This window comes from Apodemus sylvaticus, chromosome X (assembly GCF_947179515.1).
Source record: "Apodemus sylvaticus chromosome X, mApoSyl1.1, whole genome shotgun sequence".
Classification (NCBI taxonomy): Eukaryota; Metazoa; Chordata; class Mammalia; order Rodentia; family Muridae; genus Apodemus; species Apodemus sylvaticus.
Genome location: NC_067495.1, coordinates 106053818 through 106073029, shown reverse-complemented (window position 1 = coordinate 106073029; position 19212 = coordinate 106053818). Strand labels below are relative to the sequence as shown.

The window sequence follows — 19212 nt, the reverse complement described above, 5'->3', positions numbered from 1 at the left end:
ACCTACCCCTTTTTTGCAATGATCCATAAACATTGAGAGAAGGGTATTTAGCTAAGCATTCTGAAAGCTCTTATTCTCTGTATGAGAGGAGGTGGATATAAAGTGGTACCCCTAACCAAGGAGCTATTGGCAATTAATAGTGTATAAGGGATGGGGCATCATTTGTCTTTACAGTTGATGCCATTGGTAGATATATCATGTTCCTATGAAAGGCTATACATCCATGAATATATGGGAAGCCCAAATTATACTTAACAGGTCAAGGATAAAAAGGATTATACAACATTGGGTGAGTAGGGAAGGAGGTATGGATCTGGAGAAAGTAGGAAGTTGTGAATATGGTAAAAACTCATTGTACACAATTTTCAAGGAACTAAGAGAAATTGATTAACCTGGATTAATTAGAAAGTAATAGAATAATTACTTTCATTATGACATTTTGTGCATGCATGTGTGTGTGTGTGTGTGTGTAGCATAAGAGGACTTTGAATCCCAGGATCCCTTGAAGTTAGAGCTACAGGCAGTTGTGAGGCAATCGTTGGTGCTGGGACTCAGATTCAAGTCTTTTTGAAGAGCAGCCTATGCTCTTAACTGCTGAGCCATCTCTCAAATCCTTGTAGTATACATTAGAAACTTCATTTTACAGAAAGGGAAAACAAGATTAAGAGAGACTGACTAACTTGCTTAAAGTCTGGTGGAGGAGCAGAGCTGTGGTTCTAGTCCTATAAGAGTTGGTCACAGAGAACCATTCAACTGATGTTTCAGTTATGATTGAAGTGATTTCTGTCTCGCTAACTACCTCATTTTCTTGAACAATACAAATCTGGTTGGTGGGACACAGGGTTGAACTATTCATTTTAATTTTATTAAATAAATGCTTAATTTTCTTAATGTCATTTATTTTTTTATTCGATATAATTTATTTACATTTCAAATGATTTCCCCTTTTCTAGCCCCCCCACTCCCCAAAAGTCCCGTAAGCCCCCTTCTCTTCCCCTGTCCTCCCACCCACCCCTTCCCACTTCCCCGTTTTTTTTATTAATTTAAATGTGAAGGCACTAATGTGACAGGTAGCTATCACGTTGGAAGGCATAACGTGGGAAATCTCTGACCTTAACAGCTATGTTCCTCTGCAGAAGAGGCTGCACCAGAAATGCATGTGGTACCCAGACATACAAACAAAAAATATTTGTATCTATCTATCTATATGAATACATATATGTGAATATATATATATATATATGTGAATATATATATATATATATATATATATATATATATAACACATATAAATGTTAAAATAAAAAAGAATTAAGAAATTGAAGTCACAAAATAGAGATGGGAAATATGCCAAAAGGGTGTGGTTATTTTTTTTTTTTTTTTTTTCAGGTGCAAATTCTTTATTGAATAAAACAGTCACATAGCACTAGCATTTCTTTTTTTTTTTTTTTTTTTTTTTTTTTTATTCGATATAATTTATTTACATTTCAAATGATTTCCCCTTTTCTAGCCCCCCCACTCCCCGAAAGTCCCGCAAGCCCCCTTCTCTTCCCCTGTCCTCCCACCCACCCCTTCCCACTTCCCCGTTCTGGTTTTGCTGAATACTGTTTCACTGAGTCTTTCCAGAACCAGGGGCCACTCCTCCTTTCTTCTTGTACCTCATTTGATGTGTGGATTATGTTTTGGGTATTCCAGTTTTCTAGGTTAATATCCACTTATTAGTGAGTGCATACCATGATTCACCTTTTGAGTCTGGGTTACCTCACTTAGTATGATATTCTCTAGCTCCATCCATTTGCCTAAGAATTTCATGAATTCATTGTTTCTAATGGCTGAATAGTACTCCATTGTGTAGATATACCACATTTTTTGCATCCACTCTTCTGTTGAGGGATACCTGGGTTCTTTCCAGCATCTGGCAATTACAAATAGGGCTGCTATGAACATAGTAGAACATGTATCCTTATTACATGGTGGGGAGTCTTCTGGGTATATGCCCAGGAGTGGTATAGCAGGATCTTCTGGAAGTAAGGTGCCCAGTTTTCGGAGGAACCGCCAGACTGATTTCCAGAGTGGTTGTACCAATTTGCAACCCCACCAGCAGTGGAGGAGTGTTCCTCTTTCTCCGGGTGTGGTTATTTTTGTTTATTGCTGTTGAAGGTTTCTATTCACAGACAGTTCGACAATGGCAACTTATAAGAAGAACATTTGTAGAATCACAGCTGTTGGACATAATAAGGAAAATAAAGATGTTCTGTGTAGGGACCTCTTTGAAAATATTTTGTTGTCTGGCTGCATTTATAGCTCAGTGGTAGTGCTCTTGCACATGGATTTGATCCATATTACTGTAAATTTAACAAACTCATACTTTAAATTTTCTGTTTAAAAATTCATTTTTCAAAATTGACAAATTGCTGCTATGGAGGAGAATTGAGAAACCTGAGCAATAGCTGGGGTGACAGGATGAAGAGCCTCTTTCTCTGAAGTGGTGAAATGCTTGAGCAATGGTGGGAATGATCGCATATTAGAGAGAATATGGAAATGAGCAATGAAGAGGAATTTTTTTTAGTATAATATAAAGAAATCCAGAGAAGAGATTTGAACACTGAACTTAATACATAGTCCAGCTTTGTTGAAAATTTCAAAATCCTTTCAAATTCAGAACGACAAATTCCTCATACTCAATGGCCCATAGGCAGAGACATGCAAATCATTCCTAGCAAGAAGTTAAAGAATCTAAATACTTCTAATGGGCCATAGCTCTTTTTAATGATAAAACTGATATCAGGACACTTAATTTTTAGGTAAGTTCTATAGTGTCTTGAGATGAAGCATATCCCCACAGTCTCATACTCCAAATGGATACAGAGCATTGGCTTATACAACAGTAGGATTTACAGCAGAGTTAAAAGGTGAGTTGAGATATAAATAGGAGGGAAAGTACCAGTTTATTTATTCTAATATATTTTTTGCTTATTTTTTAGTTTTCTAAGATGATGGCCCATATGAACAAACCCACTTTGGTTTACTTTTTATTACATGTATTTATTTTAAAACAACTTATGACAAACCAAATTGTACTAAATTTTAATGACAATCAAGAAACAGAAGGAAAATGCATGCACAGCTGATGATACCATGCTGCTGTTATAATGACGTAACTCTGGAACATGTAAATTGGTTTATGTAAAGTTATTCCGCAGTTTATTCTGTAAGTCGAGGAAATTACACATTCATTGTTTGCTGTGTGATATCATAATCCTCCTCCTCCTCATTATCATCTTGATGCCAATATTAAAATGAAAGTAGTATTCTCATAAGTGTTAATTAGGCCTTCTTACCAATTTGACTAGATTTAGAAGCATCTAGGAGACATATATCTCTGTGCAATTCTATGGGGGTCTTTCAGAGAGGCTGAACTGAGAAAGGAATATTCACTCTGAAGGTAGTGGAGTCATCCCACAGGCTGGGGTCCAAGCCAGAATAAAAAGAGAAAAAGGAGCTGGCTGGATGAGTTCCAGCATTCTTGTGTGTGTGTCCTGATCTAGCTACTTGTGTGCCAGCTTCCTGCTGCCATGCTTTCCCTGACAGGAGGGACTATACTGTTAAACCATGAGCCAGAGACATTTTTTTTTCTTCTATTGTTTTTTTCTCTTGGGAATTTGTCCAGGGCAAAGACAAAGGTGTGTAATGTATTATGCTTTAGTCTTCAGAAAAGGAATCAATTATAAGAAAGAGGTATCTTTTATCTATAGGACTTCTTAAATTTTCTACTCCTGAAATTTATCTGAACACAATTTTCAAACAATACCAGATACTTAGAAATAAAAAATTGTATGTATGTATATATGTATATTTATATATGTCAAAAACTGATAAGAAATAAGAAATCAATTCATTATAAAAATGTTTGATGTACCAATTATTTATTTATTATTTATCACAGGAGAAACCAAATTTGCATACTAATGAAATGATGTGCTTGCTTTAACATAAAAATTAAATATTGGCTGAATATTAAGTATGAAAGGATTTATAGCATCTTCTGTAGTTTTCATTTGATTGGTATTTTGCTTTTGTAATTATTGGTGCTGGGAGGACAAATCCACACAAATAACTTGTAGGGCCACTTCAAAAGCTGTTGCAAATTCTATTAAAAAACCAAGCCAAAATTGACTGACTTTTTATGAAATTCAACTCAGCAACTCAAACAGCAGTTTTATTTTTTGTTCTGTTGCTGTGTTATTTATTTATTTAGCACTTTCTTTTTCCTACAGTATATTCTGACCACGATTTCCTTTCCCATATCTCCTCCCAGGTTCTCACCACCACCCCACCCACCTGACTCCATGCCTTTTCTCTCTCTTTCTTTAAACAACAAACAAACCAATACAAATTACAAACAAACCAGGATAAAACAGAGAACAAACAAAAAGAAAAAATGCTCAAGAAACAATACACATGTAGACACATGCACACACACAAAACTCATAAAAAGCCAAACTTGGAAACTATAATAGATAAAAAAAAATGATGGTTAGGGTAAAAAAAAAAAAAGCCCAAACAAAACATGAGAAAAAATGTCTTCAAAAATACCACTGAGTTCATGGTACTGCTTACCATGGGGCCTGGCCTTAAGAGTGATTTTGTCAGAGAGGCTTCACTGACACAAAATATTTAGTCCTTTGTGAACAGTTATCAGTTGGAGATGGCTTCTGTGGTAGGGATGGGGATTCAAGTTCAGTTCCCCTCTCTGTGCCAGGACACCATCTGTCTGGACTTGTGCAGTCCCTGTGCATAAAGGCAGCAATTTTTAAAACCCAACTTTACTAACACAATGCAATCCAAAGATATACTATTTCGATGCTTGCATACTGAAGAATGACAGTAGGGAAATATTAAAAGATTCTGCTTTCCTTAATTTAATCACTGTTTCTGCAAGATCAGCAACTTTGCATGTGTAGTAAAATCCTTGTAATTTATAACATACGACAGTACTGAATCTAAGCCCATGTTTCAGGCTGTGCTTATTGCCATCACATTGTGTGAGGTGAGGCAATGCACAGTACGTGTTGTAAATTCAGAATCACGCCCACACTGACATTGCGCAATGTAGCTTTGGCACAGTGCTGCCAGAAACACCTCAGACTCATTTTATGTGCGATTTTGAATTAACTTGTGCTTATTGTGTATTCAGAAACCATTTGCTCTTTACTAAGTTTTTCATTACTCTCCCATATTTTGTTACATGACCCCATAGGATCATGGCCAACAGCTTTAGAATCTGTGCCCTATATAACATGAAGAATAAATGCACAGGTTAGCAGTGCTGGACTTGTCTTTAATTGTGAGCCATGCCACTTACTAGTTAGCTGTATAAATCTGCGAACACTCCTTAACTTCTCAGGATTTCATCAATAGGAATTGGTAATAGTACTGATTCCTCTAGGAGGCAATAGAAAAATGTAACCATTAGATGCAAAGCACAATGCTGCATTAATGTGACTTGTTATTGGTAGATCCTTAGCCCATTTGTCAGAGTCCCTTTGGAGGAGATGCCCCAGACTTTCAGAATGGAGACAAGAAAGGAAGGACCCATCCATCTTGGCAAAGGCTGGTGACAGAGGCTAACCAAAGGTCATGTGTGTGTTCCTTGTTTTTCCTTTCTCTGGTGGTTCATTTCCCTTGCTCTCTCAACATTTCCGCCCATTCTTGCCAGTTCAAAGCCTTTCATGGTGACTTAGGGTTTGACCTTTGAGGGTTCAGTCTCCAGGAATTTCCTGTTACTTTTCCTTTCTTTCAGGATTCTTTTTAAAATTATTTATTTATTTATTTTTATTTATTTTTTTATTTATTCACTTTACATCCTGCTCACTGCTCCCTTCACAGTCACCCCCTCCCACAATTCTTCCCCTATTCCCCTCTCTACTTCTCCTGAGCAGGTGAGTATCCCCCACCCTTGCACTTCAAGTCTCTGTGAGGCTAGGTATTTCCTCTCTCACTGAGGCCAGATCAGGCAGCCCAGCTAGAAGAACACATCCCATAGACAGGCCACAGCCTTTGTGCAGTCTGCTGTGCTCACCGGAGCACAACTGACCTAGCAAGAACCTTCATGTCCACAGTGGGGCAGCAGAGTGCGGAAGTCAGCCTGGCAAGGCTAACAGCTTGCTCTGTTTACAGTCTTCCCAAGCTTGCTCGGGCACATCACTTCCCTACTCTGAGACCTGCCTTCTAGGTTTTCATGTACAGAGCACTGTACTAGGTGGGTGAATAGCTGGGTTCCTATCTCCAGTAATAAGACCTGCCAGTAGATCTGCATCTTTATCCACTTTCAGAAAATCAAGGTTCCTATATATCCACTTAGCTCCCTATCATGACTTGCTCGACATTAATCATTTAACTTCATATCTGTCTTTTTTCCTGTTCTCAAAAAGTAGATTTGAAAGTGGTTTTAGCATACACATAACTGTAGCAGGAGACAAAGATGTCAATTTGTTTAACTAGTAATTATTTTATTATGTATATCAAAATATCATGTTTTATACATTAAAATTACAGTAATAAAAAGAAATGTTCTTTGGATAATCATCTTATAAACAAAGAGTTTGAGGATCACTGCTGGTAGCTGTTTGGGAGAAAAATGAATTTAGCTAAGGGCCTTGCACAGAGCTACTAATCCTTTGGGGTAGCATTAGCTGGGTTGTTGACAGTCCATCCTGGGAAATTCAGGCCTTAGACATGGTCGAAAACTGCAGTGTTGTGTACATGGACAGCAGAGATGTGGTTCCACACAGGGGGGAAATTGAACTAAGTTGGAGGAGACAGGAGAGAATCAATGGGTCATGGAACAACTTCATCCAACTACATATGTCTGCTGCCTAACACACCCTTACATCGGCCAATAGCTTTATCCCTATTTTACTGCCTGGCCATAGATGACCCATTTCACTTCTCATAAACTGTTTCACGATAGGCAATGTGAGATATCAATTACTTTCAGAAAAGGTTCTGGTCTTATGTTAAGTGAAATGCATAGAAAAGTTTTGAAACAATAATCTTGAGTGGGAGAGGTAGAAATTGGGACTCTGGTCTGTTAGATCTTCTCAGTAATCAGCTTCTAGATTCAAAATAGTGAGAAATTTAAGGTAATGAATGATACTCTACACATCCCAGGGAACATAAAGCTATTTTCATTTTGACTAGAAGAAATAACAATGGTGCTTTTAGAAACAGTTCTTTTTTCTGAAATAGTTCACTGTTAGTTGCTTGTTATGGTTCCAGTTCTGCAACCCCAGAGGAAGAGAAGGCTCTTACAAAGGTCTCAGGGCAAGTCCACTGCATGGCCTTATTTTCTGTTGTCTTGCTGAGGGCCTCCCAGACTCAGGAACAGAAATAGAGATCTAGGGGTTGGTTGTCTATCAACCACACTACCACACGATGGCAGTAAAGCAAGGCAAATTCATTTGGTTCAGCACTTCTGCTCTTTACTTTATAGAATGTAAATCACAATTTCTTTGCTTCCATTTCCTCCCCTGGAGTTGCTTCTGTAAGCACCAGTGCCAATTTCTGCTTTCTCTTTCACCTTTATTGTGTATTAGCCTTTTCCCTTTTCCTATAAAATGGTGCTGCATCTTATTTGTTTAAAAGCAGAATCTCAGAATTGATTTTTAAGAACAGATGTTAACAGCATAGCATCCAAGTCACAGGGCTCGATCAGTGAGGCTGGTGTGAGATGCTGTACAAGATATGTTCAGCTCAGGGCCCATGCCCTATAAATGTGAATGGCGACTGCTATTGTGATGACTGTTGTTGGTATAGGTCAGACTAACCCAGAGGCTTGATTATAAAGTGAAACTGGTTGCAAAGGAGCAAAGCAAGCAACCACCACAATCCTAGGAGCAATTCCCTGCTACGGTTGGAGTTACAGGGGAGAGAGGATGTGTTAGGGCTATGTCATATGGTTTCCTGAAAACAATAGTCACTAAATCGCATCTAAGTAAATTATAAGAAATGGTGAGAAAGATAAAAATGTATCTCCCAAGTGAAGGTCCCTAGCATGACACCAAGCACCGGTAAATTCTAAAGAAACTGTAGATTTCTATCCACAGTTTTTCTTACATTGTCTAAATGATATACCTTACTTCAGACCCCATTAGACTGGACTCTACTGGGCTCTTCACCAGAGATATGTAGGGGAGCCTAGAAATCTGCATCTTAAGTTCTTTCAGGTATTTGCAGAGACTTGGACTAGGAGAGAGGTATTTTGAAAAATACTCATCATGTTACGCTCAGCACTGATTTTTTTTTTTTTGTTTAATGGACCATTTTATTCCCCCCCATCCCCCAACTGTACTGTAAAGTGAGTAGCCACTTTTATTTTTCTTATGAGGAAGAGATGCTCAATAAGGCTAAATGACTTGCCCCTGGGATCTAGTTTGGAAGGGGCAGGGCCTGATTTCAGATGCAGTTCCTTGTCACTGTCATGTCAGGCTCTGCTCCCTATACCACATCGACTCTCCAGGTCCAAAGGAGAATAATTTCAGCCACTATATATACCTTCTGTTGAAGTGGGGGAATATGGAGAGACGCTTCAGCTCTCTCTTAATTCCTTCTTGTAGAATAATATTCCTGCTTTCAGCAACAACTTGATGAATGGCTAAAACACAGGAAGCAGGATTAACTGGGAGAGTAAGTCGAAAAGGTATGTTGTAAGCCATGCTCACACTGGATGGTATAATTTGGGGAATTTGTTCTTACTGAGGTATTTGGGACTTATTATAAGCCTCTATGACAGGTATCTGTTAGGCACTGGAGTCAGAACAGAAACAGCGAATGCTTCAAACTGACATTGCCAGTACAAATCTAAGTAAATTTGTTTGCATGAGGATTCACTCACTCCTAAGCTGTGGGGTAGGTTAAATTTCTGGGACTGGTCCTTTAGCAGTTTTTATTATTTAAGAATATATCAAAATAGAGATAATACTCATTATTCTATCTTGGATATTCACTATATGGTACTGAATAAGTCAGTACAAAATGCAGAGTTCAAAGAGATTGGAGTTTGTTTCAGGAGATAGACTTTACAGCTAAATGCCAAATGACTGATAATGATGTTAATCCAAATGTATGACATCAGCTGCTATAGATGTGATAATGCTGAGGTGCATAAGGAGAACTCTAGAATCATAATTCTCTTAATGTTTAATCTTTCTTCTCTTAATTTACACTCTATTCTGAGTTACTAGAGTCATCTCTTGCTTCCCTTCCCTCCATCTCATCATTCCTCTTCCTCTTTGTGTCCTGTTTTTAGCTTACTAGAGGTCCTACGTACAGCTCTCTTGATATCTCCCACTCTTAGGTTAAACTGATATTTATGAAATGCGAATCTGATGCCCTTCTGCCCTACGAAGTGTAATTCTCTGTTACTTTCATTCCAAACTCCACAGCAAGGCCCCCTCCCCACATTCTTTCACATCTTCTCGTGTCATGTCAGTTATCCTGAAAACCCAAGTTCCTCCCCATTGCCTCAATTTTGCAGCTGTCACTGTATTTCCTAAGATTGCCTCTTTTCACTTCCGTGCCCGCTTAACTTCTGATTTTTCTTCAAAACATCCTTGCCCCCTTTACAGCAAATTCGATCCCCATCTGCATCCTTATGTGACTTGGCATCATAACACTTGCCACATTAGTGAGAACATTTCCTCACCCCACTCTCTGTTCTTCTTCTTTTTTTAAAATCTTACCTATGAGTGAATGGCTTGTTGAAAGAGCTTACCACAGTGCCAGGCATGTGGAAGTAGTTGACCGATATTAATGACTTCTGTTTCAGTTACTGGCTTAGTGTTAAGAAAGTTCAAGTCGATGCAAGCAGAGAGCGATTGAGTAGATACAAAAGGAGAGGGACCAATTGCTTAGAAGCCAAGTGTCCTACAGAGCTCATGCTGAATGAAAGCCATTGAATATTTGCTTAGCTGTTTTTTGTTTTTTTTCTTTTTCCTGTATCCTTAGGGAGAATATCCAAAGCTATTCTAAGAAGCTGCTCTAGGTAGAATTAATGAGCTGTACAAAAGGCAACATGATGATATGGGCAATTTTTAAGGGTCCAGAAGGTCAATCTGGAGAAAGACAGAGAAACACAGTTTAAATTGTTCTGAGGCCTGCTTCACCCCACTGAAGAAAAAGATGAGCAGAGACAGCTAAAACTGATAACCATATAAGAAAGCCAATAAAAAGAAGCACCGGATGCCAAGGGAGATTTCAATAGGAATCAGTCTGTTTAGCTGAAATGTGTGTCTGGGAGAGGAAAATCAGACAGAGGATATTTTTGTCATCATGAGGATTTGGCTTCTTTGCAAGTGCCATGAACTTGTCTTTCCTTCCATTCAGAGCATTGGGTTGGCTGATGATGAATTTGCCAGCCCAGAATGTCTTACTCCTTAGCAGATCTGATTGGATCAAAGTTAGTACTACCAGTAATAATGTGCTTACCTAAGGAACTGAAATTCTCTGTTTTGTTTGTTTTGTTTTGTTTTTCTTCTGTGCCAAGGTAGCTTGGCAGACTTCTGGAATATTCACTGGTTCTGGGCATCCTATCTGGGCTGCTGGTGACATGCATACCCAGCTTGGAATGTAAGTAGAAAGATGTTTTCATAGTCTTGGCTGTCTTTTTCCTGGGGGCTGTGGTAGGAGAAGTAAGATGTTTGGCAATTGTTTTTGAATTTATCGCCTTTGCTTTCTCTTTGAAGATTATTCATCTGTGTTTGCTCAAACCTAGTGGAGAAAGTTCTCTGCTCATTTAGCTTTTAATCCATTGAAAATCTCCTTATGTTACTTCCTATTGAAACTCTGCAGTCTGAAATCGAAACTCATCATGGAACAGCTGAGACCACTGGCTTCTTTATAATCCTCCACTGTGTCTGTTGCCATGAGAGCCAGGCCTGCCTGGCAAAACTATACCAAATTAGAAAATGGCAAACCTTTGTCCTCCTCCTCATCATCATCTTACATACCAAACAGTAGCTTGGTTCATCACTGAGTATCATAAATGTAGATGGGCTATAGCTATGGGAAGAGCAGTTAGCATTCCTGAGTCAAATTTGCTTTGGAAAATTAATATATGTAATAGGGATAGATCTCAGTTCTTCCAACTTTGCCCTCATTAACCATGGTCATGAGTCTTTAAAGCTCTTATGTTTGCCTCCTTTGCCCTCTTTACTCTCTTACAGGCCAGTTTGACATGGGGAATACTATTAAAGCTACGTGAGTTAGCTCACAAACACAATTCTCTGTTTCCTCCCTATATACTGAAGGTGAGGTGAAGAAGATACATACATTTTCATCGTATACCTTCCTCTCCATTTTTTGCCCATTTTTCTTCAATATGCCAGTCCTTTAAATAATAGCAACTGGGAAAAATAGATTTCAGTATTGTTCTCTGGGTTCTACCTGAAACCCTTTCTCAATCTTTGGATGCCAAGAACCCTTTCTATATAGCTTTAGTTGGACTATAGATTTCTATATAGCTTTCTATATAGTCTTTCTATACGGCTTTAGCTAGACTGTAACTCACTATGTAGATCAGGTTGGCCTCAAACTCACAGAGATCCACCTGCTTCTGACTCATGAGTATTGGGATTAAAGTTGTGGTTTACCACACTGAGCTGGATTTCCTCTTTGTACAGAAATACAGATTCCTCTTTGTATTTCTGCGTTATTCACATTCTCCAAACATCTTTTTGCCTTCTTGTCCTATTCTGGAGCTTCAAGTTCCCATACAAACCTCATCCTTCCTGCTAGCATGTCTTGTAACACGCCAATATCTAGGGCACCTTATGACTGACGCTGTGTCACAATCATGTTTTAATCCTAGAGTGGTCTGTAAATGGATTTTAATAAACTCTATTAATGATTAATATGACTCAAACTGAGGCAGAATCCTATGGATTATTTAATCAGATCTTGCACAATTACTGGGGCATTACCTCTAATCAATATTTCTATTCACTAGGCTATTATGTTAATTCTCAGATGTGCTCCCCAAATACTTGCTGTTTGAAACTTGCCCAGATAACTTCTCTCCATCAATCTGTCCTTGGGGTGCATTTCACTCAGGCATGGGTTCCTTGTCCATCAGGTTGAATGGGGAACTCCGGTTCTCTCTCTTCCTCCTTCACTCTCTCTCTTTATTCTTCCTCCTTGTGGTTTCTACTCGAGACCTCCAGCCTGGTAACTGAAATTCAACCTCTTCTATTCTCTGCAGAAACTGGCTATAGGCACTTTATTTTCACTGATAGCTTTAAAGAGGGGAGCAAGATTTACATAGCATCATTTGGTGTAGGTGAGGATTTGCTCCTTGGGGGCAGCCAGATCTTGGGGACCAGTTTTACCATTTGAATACATAGCAGCACCAGACCAGACCCATCCCCAACAGTAGTCATTTTCCGAGCTGAACTCTTAGTAACTCTTATGCCAAGTCAAATCTTAACCTGTTGGATAGTTTCATATACCTCATAGATCTAGTCAGTTTGTAAGATGTCAGTTGCTATGTGCTTGCAATAGCTCTGCTTCCACACCTAGTCCTTAAGACTTTCAGAAACTTAAAAAAAATAGCATCATATTATTTTCTACAAAAGAGGACACAGGAAGCTTAAAAGACAGACTTATTTGAGTTGTGTATCTCCATCATTACTGTTTCCTCCTCCTCTGAAAACATCCTTCTTTGAGAGAGATCTTGAGCACATTTTTGGGGTAATCACTTATAAGATGTTGCTCAGAATGGCTCCTTGAAAGAGCAGACTTTCTCTCAGATGCTGTCCTGTTCTGACTCCAAAGTCTGATGCCCACACAGCTACTAATCCGCAGGAGCCACTGGTAAGCCACAGTAGCCACTACCAATCTACAGTACTCAATGTTAGTACACAGTATAGTTTGTATCTAATTTGTCCCACTCACTCATTAGAACCCCTAGGCAACTTGCAGAGGCAACTGGCAGGCATTGTACTCCAAAAGAGCATAGGACTGGGGCTTTACAGACACCCAGCTTAAGTGGAATCCACTAACTTTAAAAAAATAAAAAAACAACTGTTCAGAGTAGACGGGAATGACTTAATGCTGAATCAAAGGAAACAGTCAAACTCCAATCCAGTTTGATTTGCAACTTGGAATAAAAGCAACATGTCTTGATTTAAATGTCAGGCCCACTGCTGAGTGATGATTTAATAACTTTTATGAGAGATTCTGTCACAGCAAATTCAACACGAGAATAGAGTGACTCAGAAAGGGTGTTAAAAGTGATGCAGAAGCACACAAAATGGAACAGACTTATCTCAATGCTCATCCAGAAATTTTGCATAAAGCTCATTTGCAGTAAGAGCCTATTCTCTTCCCTTATCCTGCTACCCAATCTTTCTCTAAGCAGACACCCATGTACGGATGTGGAGAAAACCGCTAGGTTGTGATGTCAACTCATTGCAATTCTTTTCCGAAGACACAGGCACTAGAATAGGTTTAGTATGGAGGTCCAGAGGAAGCACATTCAATTCAAGGACAAGGAACAGTAAATATCACTGTTTCTCAAGAGAGTTTTAAGAACTGATCTGATTCTAGTATCCCATCTTCAGGGAAGTACTTAATTATTTTCCCCATCTTAATAGGAAGTTAGACCCAGTGTATTCAAAAGATTTTTTCACCTAAATCTACAGTTTCCAAGCTTTAAGGACATTATTATTTTTCCATTAATACCATTAGAAATTTTTTATTTTGAGGATTTCTCAGCTTTCCTTCTTGGACAGTTACTACATAAGAACGAGCCAAGCGTAGCTCCTCAGAGCTGAGATCACCCCATCTTACTGTGTGCTAACTCTTTAGTTATGAACATTTAATTTTGTTGGGCTGATCCTTCAGTTATCAAGATGTATTTTGAAGAGAATCTAAATTCTAAACATCTGCTGTTTGCCTAGGTGAGGGTTCTTCAGTCTTGATAACACTGATATTTTGGCTAGAACATTTTCGTCATAGGGAATTGCCCTATGTTCTATATTATAGGGAAAGCCCGGTTCAATGGTGAGTGACTGAGGAAAACAAAACCTTGTTGAATTCTGGCCTACACACACACACACACACACACACACACACACACACACACACACACACACACATTGAGGTATAGGGGAACTAGGGCCCAGACAAATGACATTAGATCACAGTAATTTATATCTCCTAAATAGTTTCCTCCTTGGATAATGGAAAGGCATGATGCTTAGCTTTAAATTAGGCCTGTCCTTGACACCTTGTCTCTGAGACTTTTATGTTGGCCAGGTCATTCGCCTTTCTGAAACTCACTTGAACAGACTTAATTATGATGGCTACAAGAATCAAATGAAATTGCAGTATTCAACATATTAGGAACATGGACAGGAGAGTGAAGAGACGGAAGGGTCATACCCTTTCTACTAATAGGATTTAGGGTTGATGACAGTCTGGTGGACTTACTTGAAAGTGGTAAGATGTGAGGAGTGGCAGCTCCTTGGTGCTCATCCCTGTTTCTTCGTGCTTCCAAGTAGGATGCTTTTATCAGTTGGTAGGGTGACTGGCAGAGATAAAGTGGAACAGTAAATTCTAAGTGTTTTGTTTGTTTTCATTTGCAATATCAGATACATGGCTTCCCTGTTCCCTCAAGAAGGTTTGTGGTATGAGGAGGGTGTGAGAACAAAGATCTATTTATGTTCCCTTTAACTTCCTGGACAGGAGCAGATGGCTGGGACTCGGGTGTTATTCAATGTTTTAACAAGACTGTTTTAGAGAGGAAATTCAGAATGTACTTGGGATGGCAATAAGAGCACCTTGACATTGGCTGACCACCGAGTAGTAACTGGTTCTTCGTTTTGAAAAGCTTACCAAGGACTTTCTTGATACATGTAGAGCTGTATCAAGGGCACACTTTACATATATATATATATATTTTTTTTTTCATTTAAAAATACAAGTCTTTTCCTGGCCCCAGAGTGCATGTGCCTAATGAAAATATTCCTGCTGTTGTAATGAGGAGATGACCTGACAGGAGACTGAAGAAACAGAAGGCTGATACCCTTTCTATGCTAGTTTGGGAAATGCTGAAGGGCGTGAATTTACTTAGCAATTGGCACACCTCAAGGATGGGTCCATCTGAGAGATGGCTCCTGACTATTCTGCAGTGCTAGCACATTTTGTTGGAGAAGCTAGAGGAGTGATTCACTAGGAATATGTTATAAATTGATTTAGGGGAATCATCTTTAGAGATGATCAATAGAGCTGATCAAGTCATAAGATATAACTTTGTGAGAGATTCAGAATAAAGCTAAGAAAACCATAGGGAAGCACAATATGAGGCTGAGAGTTAGAGATGTGGTCTAAATTCCTGCCTCTGCCTTTCTGCATTTGAGACATTTCATATACTTCATATTTATTTCTAAGCCTTATATTCCAGTCTGAATGGTTAGGAATATATATATGTTATACACACACACATATATAATGGTTATATACACACACACATATATAATGGTTATACACACACACATATATAAGGGTTATATACACACATATATAAAATGGTTATATACACACATATATATGTATATATACATATATGTGTATTTACATATATATATATATATATATATATATATATTACACATTCTTTCAATGATAGCCGAAGAATGTTTGCTCTGCTAATTTGAGAGCATTTGCTTTGAATGTATAAATGAATTGAGGAAAACATCTCTCTCTCTCTCATCTATGGAAAAATAAGATCAGAAATGATATAGAAATATTAGCAGATGATGTCAAAATAGCAATGTATTCTCCCCATATGACACCATACTTTTTCAGGTTGAAGACACTTTGGAGATAGGTACATTCCTTCATCTAAGCAAAACTATGCCTTTCCAAGACATGGAGCACTGAGAAGGGTGGTGGGAGATGTGGACAAATTATAACAAAGTATAATGATACATATGAATGGAAAAAATCATGAAGTCAATTGTCTTGTATACCAAAGTATTAGTTATTAGGAAACTTATAAAAGAAAGCATGTAATGTATGGGGTCATGATTCTAGAGATTAGAGTCCATGACCATTACAGTAGGAAGCATGGCCTTGGGCAGGCAGGCATGGTGCTGGAGCAATAGCTGGGAGCTTCCATCTCATCCACAGGTATGACACAGTCAGGGGCCTAACTGGCAATGACATTGGCTTTTAAAACCTCAAAGCCCACCATCCAGTGACACACACACACCCATTAAGGTTATATCTCCTAACCTTTCTCAAACAGTTCCACCAACTACAGACTGTACAGACTGAGCATTTAAATACCTGAGCATATGAGAGCTATGCTAGCTATTCAAACCACATAGTTAATTTAAAAAACATTTTAAACGTACTTTTTAAAATCCCTCTTTCATCTCTCTGATATCATATCTAACTTTTCTCATTATTTTGGCTGGGGCCACAGAGGTTTAGGAAGCTTTATGATTGCCTGGGACTATTGACAAAGTACTATTCCTTAGAATGACTGCTATTCTGCACTTGTCAATATAGGGGATAAGGGAATGGGTATTCAAGCTCAAAAGGAAGGAAAATGGTAGTATGACAGCCTCCTATGAAGGGATTTGACTTAGGTAGTTCAGAGAAAGTTCTAGGAAGTAATTAATGAAATCTTATAAGCTATAGAACATTGATCAAACAGAAGAGTATAATGGGAAGTGTATATATACATACAGATTCATGTCAAGGAAACATTTTAGGTTGAGGAGACACAAGGTAGCCTTTAGAGTAATGGGGTTATGGAACCTTTAAAACATCAATAGAATATTACTTTGGATTTTCAGTGATATTGAAAATTTAGATGAGAGTGTTTTATGTTGGTGTCTTTAAGTTCAAGTGTACCCAGCTTCAAAATGCTGTTAGAATAGATCTGACATATTAAAATTGTACTCACTATGAAAAATCTAGCAGCCTCAGCAAAAAAGTATCAAAGACATTGTTTACTGTGAAGGGAAGAATGGGAAGATCAAAACTATGTGAAATACAAAGTTACCTCTCAACATCTTCTCCCTCAGAAGAAACCACATGTGGGTTTCTCAGGTGGATTCATAATTCTCTACTTGGTAGGGATGACTTGGGCCTATGGCATGAATCAATGAATCAAGCTTCTAGTAGGTGGCAAGTCCTGAATAGTATTCTTGGTAAGATATGAATCAATGAACAAGAGGACAGAAGTTGTTGTTTTTCATAGGAGAGAAAGCAGGAGCAATGACTTATTAGTGTAAGGACAATTGAGGTGGGAAATTTAGTGAGTAGAAAAGCATCGTTACTTGAACCCATCTTAAACTCATTCCATGACACATTAGCTAATCAATTTAAATGAGAAACTTAAGATGTAATGGGTACTATGCAAACAAAAATAATTGGTATTTGTTCACATGTAGGCTTCAAAATATAAGTTGTCATAAATATCTATTTCGACATTTTTGTCTTATAATCACACTAGCTTTCTGCAGACTTTATGTAGGGTAGAGAACTATCACTATCTATATCTCATCCCAGGACCTCTCCAAAAATTTTATAATTAGCCATTTACCACCATTTCCAGAGTCTAGGTACTCAAGCATTTCATTATAGCAGTTAGTCACTCTAATAACTCATTAAATAACAGCTCTTTCTCTGGGCATTAATGTTTCCTCAAAGATTTTTACTAAAAGCATTGATCTGTCAAAGAAGGTGACCTACTTTTACAAAATGGTACAAGGTGAGGTGAATGTGTTTGAGCATGAGACATTTTTTCTTACCATTCAGCTGGAAGCCACTCTCTTATAAACTTACCTTTGATGCTAATATATACTTTCTAATAAGTACTAAATGCTTAGGTTAAAAGAGAGATATAGTAAGAAGAAAGGGACTTGCTTTTTTTCTGTCTTATCCCCTGATGTTTCAGGACAAGGATCTCTTAGAGAAGCACATGAATGGTAATATATCTTTTTGGTTAAAAATGTAATGCTTGTGAACAATCATTAAGCATGGTCTATAGTCCAAGTCTACCACTGTCTAGCTGTGTGAGCATTCACAGCCTGTGACTTGTCTTGTGCATCATTTATAAGAAAAACGTATCTGGTTCCTGAAATTGGGGTCATGATCAATGAGGTGTGTGTATAAAGCACTTAATATATTGTTTGATACACTATTAGTTGTTAGTCCTGTTGTTATTGTAATTAATGTTGTGGCAATGTCATCACCTGTCATCACGCCTTAGGTTTGTACTCTAACTGGAAACATAATTTTATATGGTCTTGCTAAGACATGGGAGAACAAACAACTAAGGAGGAAATAGAAAATTCAGCTTACATCACTATTTTTTGTCCTTACATTAACCATCTTATGCCAAAGCATCCAATTACAAGTGGTCAGTCATGAAGTCACACACACATACCCCCCCCCCCCCCCCCCCCCCGGCACACACACACAATCACTAGAAAGAAGGGGAAAGGAGGAAATAGAGCTTGAGAGAAAGGAAAGGTATTAGATGGAAATTACATTTCAATTAAAAATATACTTTCAGAGACTACAGTTTATTACCTGAAAATATATGAGAACATAAACCACCATTTATGCCCCTGTTCTTGTTTCACAGGAACCTGTAGACTTGGCTGGGCCTATTACTGTGCTGGGGGCGGAGCCGCTGCAGCCATGTTGATCTGCACCTGGCTCTCTTGCTTTGCTGGAAGAAATCCCAAGCCCGTTATGTTGGTGGAGAACATCATGAGGAATACCAATTCTTATGCCCTGGAGCTTGATCACTGCCTCAAGCCTTAAGCTTTGAAAGATTTACTAAAGAGAGAAAAGAGACCTGAAAAGAGGTACCACGTCAAGGCTGCCACCTACTAGTACTGTGCCCTAGTGCTTGCACACTTCTTATCCACTTGTCATTCGCTTTCATGTCCCACAAAACTCTACGTCCATGGCTATTTAGACAATTTATCAGCACAATGATTCAAACGCTCACTGGACAAGAGTTTCTACTGGTCACCCAAGTCACACTGAGTACCTTTATGGAAAATAAGATCCTTACTTGAAAAGTAAGCAAATAACCAAGAAACTCCTCAGAGTCCTATAACTCATACTTCCCACTCACTTTAAAGCATAGATTCTGTTCAGGAGCAGTTGTACTCAGAGGCACTA

At 38.4% G+C, this 19212-nt stretch overlaps 1 protein-coding gene across 1 annotated transcript in view; it reads left to right on the top strand.

Annotated features, from left to right (window-relative positions):
- The window catches only part of Lhfpl1 (LHFPL tetraspan subfamily member 1), a 42407-nt gene extending 23561 nt beyond the window's left edge, over positions 1–18846 (top strand). Inside the window, exon 3 of the mRNA XM_052171724.1 lies at positions 18665–18846. Within this exon, the coding sequence (XP_052027684.1) occupies positions 18665–18846 (182 nt within the window). The remainder of the gene's footprint in view (positions 1–18664) is intronic.
- The last annotated feature ends 366 nt before the right edge of the window (positions 18847–19212 follow it).